The sequence below is a fragment of the Plectropomus leopardus genome, unplaced genomic scaffold (assembly GCF_008729295.1).
Source record: "Plectropomus leopardus isolate mb unplaced genomic scaffold, YSFRI_Pleo_2.0 unplaced_scaffold12173, whole genome shotgun sequence".
NCBI lineage: Eukaryota > Metazoa > Chordata > Actinopteri > Perciformes > Serranidae > Plectropomus > Plectropomus leopardus.
In genome coordinates, this window is record NW_024612919.1 from 1 (window position 1) to 5397 (window position 5397).

Sequence of the window (5397 nt, forward strand, 5' to 3'; positions counted from 1 at the left end):
AAAAAACAACCTTTAAGTTTTCGTTTTAAAAGTTTTTTTCTGAATTGGGTTACACTTTAATACTTGCAGTATATCTTCCTGATTACAGGTACTTTCTTTTGCTTAAGTAACATTTTGAAAGCAGGACTTTTCCTGTAAAAGAGCATTTTCACTGTGTGGCGTTAGTACTTTTACTTCGGTCGTGTATCTGAATGCTCGGGCCGTTACTGTCAGTGGGGGAAAGGTTCAGGGTGGAAAAGAGATGCTGTGTGCAGGAATGTGCTCTGATAGTCGGGGTGTGTTTATGAGTTGGCGCAGGTGAGGGAACATGTGCGTATATCTGGTGTCAGTGTTCTGGGCTGCAGGCCATGCTGACTGCAGCGTGCTCTTTAAAACCTACAGTGTGCGTATTTTTTTACTCAGACTCTGCAGAAGCGGGAACAGAGCAGCACCAGGCCGTCTGCCAGATCCACTTACATCCTCCCACAGCCTCCAGCATGTTGATTTTATTTATACGAGCACTAATCGTCCGTCAGTGTCTCTCAGCCGGCCTGAAAAAGACACATGAAGGGTGAAGAGGTGAAGCACATATTAAAGGGACGGTTCAGGACAAAATTAAAAACAACACATCTTTCCTCTTACCCGTAGTGCTGTTTATCAGTCAGGTTCAGTGATACTCAACTTGTGGCCCGCAGACCAAATCTGGCACCCAACAGTGTGCCGGGTGGCCCAAACATTTTACTAATTCACAATAAAATTAAAGTGATTCACACAAAACTGTTTTTGTACTTTTAGTATCCATAAGGTGCAGAAGTGCAGAAAACAGCATCAAAGTAGAGCTTGTTCATCAAAAAAGTGCCAGAGGAGGATCCCCCAAAACCCCGACAGAGGTCCTAGCTAAGACCCTGATGTCATAAAAATCTGTGAAATTTCCTAAAATCCAAGGAACGTCCAAAGATCGTAGAAACATGCTAAAATCCAAGGAACATCCAAAAATAAGAGAACTGTTCTAAAATCTGAGAAATGTCCTAAAATCCTAGAGATGTCCTAAGATCCTAAAATGGTCCTAAAATCCTCAAAACATGCTAAAGTCCTTGAAATCTCCAAAAAACGTGCAAAAACCATACAGATGTCCTAAAATCCTACAAACATGGTTAAGTCTGAGAAAAGTGCAAAAATCCACGAAACCTCCTTAAATAAAAAAATTAAAATGTCCTACAATGCTGTCTGAAACACATGAATTCACACACAAAACAATAATAATTTTGACTTTATTTTAACAAAACATAATAACAGCCGTGGGTACATCTTCAGATAATAAAAAAAAAGATTTTTACGCAACATTAAAGGGACATTCATGCACAGTCGTCCTCTCAGGTGAGACAGACGGACGGACCTTCAGAGAAACCAGATCGGCCCCGCAGCAACCTGAGACCAGTGTTACCGCGCACACACTCACACAGCCTCACACACCTTTGTTTTACCGCTGAAACTGTGTTTGCAGAGAAACCGTCAGTCTGCGGCTGTTTTCATCCATAAATAAACCACAAAGAGTCGGTCAGCGCTGTGCACCAGCCGTGCTGTCAAATACACCTTTAAACTAAGAAAACTGTACAATACAGACATCATAAACAAAATATTTAAAGGGTTAAGTACATTCACTGATGCATGAATCATTCAATGAGACATGAATTAATACAGTATGCAAAGATAACACGTGGGTTAGATTTCGGTGGAAGAGGATCCGTACAAACAGAGCGCTCTGTGTGTCCGTGTGTTTGTTTATGTGGCAAAGCCTCAAAAAAATGTTTACAACTTCTTCTCCAGCCTTCACTCTCCGCGTTTTCTAACATTAATAACGGCGCACGGAGCCCGAATCAAGTCTGCAGATTATCTTCACTGTGTGTTTATCCTGCAAATAAACAGAAAAAAATAACATTATGCACGACTGTATTTGGATAAAAAATGTAAAACGAGACATCGACATGCTGCTGAACAGCCGACAGGCCTCCAGCTCCAAAACCCAAATCTTGTTATATGACAAGTCGCCACTAGATGAAGCCATTTAGCCGAAAATAAAGCGTCATTTTATTAGAGAGCATCCAAAACCTTTTCTCCATCACGGATTAAATGAAGGCATGGGAGTGTCTGTTTCTGTCCGGTGAGAAAATCGCCTCGATCACACTGATGTGTGACGACGACATCTCAACATGTAACAATATGCTTAGAAGAGTTTCATGTAGTAAAATACAATACAAGACTCACATTATACATCCTGCAAGTTCTGCACGTTACTTTTATACATTAATCTGTAGCAACGTTCTGATTAACATCTGCACAAAAACAACCTGGTTCTGGTTGAGAAAAGATCATGTTTTGGCTTAAAATACCTGCTTTATAGGGCGCCCGCTCGCTCAGCATGTACAAATACTCTGTTCTCGCTTATTTATATAGCACTTTTCATAAAGACAAATCTGCAACACAAAGTGCTTCTTTCAATAAAAACAAAAGTCCAAATGTAACGTATTTATAGTTTGCAGAAAAACGCAATGCCGAAAATGTTCCTCGTGCTACTGGCCGACAAAGTTACAAACCGAAATATCTTCGTCACTTTGCTCAATCTGAGGTGCAGCTGATAAACTAGAGAAGTAACTAGTAAAGTAGTTTGCAGTAGTTTAGAGATTTAAAAATATTGTGATAAATATCGTGTATTGCGATATAGCCTAAAATATTGTGATATAACTTTAAAGCCATATCGCCGAGCATTCCTGTACATTTGGCGTCAACGTTTCAGCGCTCTCGTGAAAAAGTGAGTGGAGACGATTGTTCAAACAAAATGATTACGTCATACCGACCTTCAGAGCTCGGTGTCTTCGATGGCGTCTGGTTCATCGATGGTGTCCAGACGTCTCTTACAGGCGTCCAGAAGTTTCTTCCTGGGTCCCAGAGGGATGTGGATGCTGTTGAGGTCCTGATCTGAACAGAGCAGCAGAGCCTCCAGGTCGATCTTCTCCCTCCTGAAGATCGCCATGAACTCGCTGAGGCTCTGAGACGCCAGGAACGTCTCCAGAGGACTGTTCTCCGGCTCCAGGTCCTCGTCCAGTCCAACGTCCGTCTCCTCCCAGGGCAGCTCCTGCAGGTTTCTCTCCTGCAGGCTCAACGCGCTGCCGATACTGTCCTCATCGAAGCTCGGCGAGCGTCGAGGCAGATGACCTCGCAGACGAACGTTCGGCGCCCGGCCCACGGGTTCGCTCCCCGCCACGCTCCCTTCATCCCGTCCCCCGACCCCAAACATACCAGAGCTCATGTAGTTCCTCCTGAACACCATGGTGCCGAGCCCGGGCCGCGTGAACAGGGAGTCGCGCCCGGAGTCGGCGCTGATCTCCGAGTACGCGGCCTCGTGGAGGCCCGGGTCGCTCATGGCACGGGAGACGGTGTCGGCGTCGTCGTCGTCGCGGGGGAACATGTCGCGGATGTTGAGGCGGGAGCGCTCCCTCGGGTTGGCGTAGGTGCCCTGTTTGAGGAACATGACGTCATTGCCGAGCTGCAGGCCGGACAGCGAGCGCACGCTCTTCCTCCCGTCCTCGTAGATCTTAAACGTTCCATCGACCTGCTTCTTCTTCTCCAGCTTCTTCTGGATCTTGGCCTTGCCCTTGGCGGTGGACTGCAGCGTGGCCTGACAGGAAATGTCGAGAAACAAGAAAAACTGCGTTGAGACCTCTGAATAAATAAAGCAACACGAATTTAGACCATCGCTGATGTTGCTTTTCAATCTGAGATTTTTAATCAACATTTTAGTGAAGATTGTTTTCAACGGTTTTATGAAAATCTACAATATGTTCGAAAAATATGAATCTGGATTTCGGGTACACCGCAGCACTGAGAGAGCGCTGGTCAAACCTGTGAAAGACCTCAGGTCAAATGTGGACATGAGAACATGAGACAGTAAACCACCCTGTCCCTTTAAATGTGTCTCACTGTGAGACGGACAAGACCACGTCAGCCCGCAAACTCCCGGAAAGAAGCAGCCGACATCCGTGGAGTCATTTTGTGTCCCGTATGACGGGAATGAGACCCGCTGCAAAGCTGCTGCCGGTGCATCCACACTGGATGTCGCTGAAGATACGGCGCCACATACATGTCAAAAAAGCCTGCAGGTTTGTCCACACGCTGAAAACGATCCACCACAGCGACGTGCTGCCGGCCGCCTCATCTGAACAACCGAACACGTGAAAAGATCGCAGGCAGCTGGACGCGACGTTTCAACTTTCTCTGTTAACGTGTGACGAATGTTGAACGACGGCTTTAAGATTTCAGAATTGATCATTTTTAACTGCAAAACTGTAAAATATGAAAAACTGACTGGAAGCTCTCTGGATTTGTTTTTAGCGCTAAAATCAAAGCAGAACTTGTTTCGAGTTGTTTCTTTATCATCGGTCATTGATGATGAATCCTTGACCTCGTTTATTTTTTCATTGTTTCTTTCATTAGGCTGTTAAACTGAGCTGCCCTTTGGGATAAATAAAGTTGTCTTGATTTGACTTGTTAGTTTGTTTTTAAGAGGAAAAAAATCTATTAAATCGTGAATTGAGTTTGGTGTCAAAGATAACATTTTTCCGCCGTATCGCCGCGCTCTAACTTCCCCGTAAGCCGTGCTTTCACCGTGTCGTCGTGTCGGTCGGCAGGCCCGCGCGGAAGCACCTGTGAGTATGGCATGTTGGAGGTGACGGTGTTGAACTTCCGGCTCAGCGTGCTGCCGCTGGTGTAGCTGGAGAAGCTGATGGCGTCCAGGTTGTCGAGCGCCGCCGACTCCTTCACGAACTTCCTTTCCATGCGCTCGCGGTGCTTCCTCTGCAGCTTGGCGCAGTCTTTGATCCGGCGCTCCGCGGCGCGAAACGCCCGGTCCTTGAGTTTGCCGACCAGCTTGGGGTTGAGGGTGATCTGCTTGGCAGCGATGGAGTCCAGGTAGCGGACGCAGTCCATGTGTCCCTTGGCGGCGGCCATGTCCAGCGGAGTGTGGTAGTCGTTGTCCAGACACCACACGTTGGCACCGAAAGCCACCAGGAAGGACAGGCAGTTGTGGTGGCCGTTGGCAGCCGCCAGGTGGAGCGGCGTGTTGCCCCAGATGTCACACCTGTCCGGGTCACCTCTGGAGGACAGACGAGGAGACGAGACGCCACGTTAGATCTCAACATCGCTGAATTCACATAAAACAGGATTTCTGTTTCTCTGTGATTTTTAAATTAAGGAATATTTTTTTCTTTACTTAATTTTTTTTATGTAAAAAAATTGGTAATTTTGTTTTCTTAAATATGTGTGTTTTTTAAAGAAAACATGCCTTTAACTGTTTGGAAGGAATTTTTTCTTTAAAAATCACAAAAAATGTCACATTTTTTCAAAACCAGAAAGTGTAAAAAT

The 5397-nt window shown here is 45.6% G+C and overlaps 1 protein-coding gene across 1 annotated transcript; it reads right to left on the reverse strand.

Annotated features, from left to right (window-relative positions):
- Positions 1-1280: 1280 nt before the first annotated feature.
- On the reverse strand, positions 1281-5105 carry LOC121963701 (Usher syndrome type-1G protein homolog). Its single transcript, XM_042513962.1, has 3 exons — positions 4681-5105; positions 2835-3655; positions 1281-1891 (listed from the first exon to the last, which is right to left on the reverse strand). The coding sequence occupies exons 1-2, from the start codon at positions 4981-4983 to the stop codon at positions 2837-2839; spliced, it is 1122 nt and encodes a 373-aa protein (XP_042369896.1). The 5' UTR covers positions 4984-5105; the 3' UTR covers positions 1281-1891; positions 2835-2836.
- Between the last annotated feature and the right edge of the window lie 292 nt (positions 5106-5397).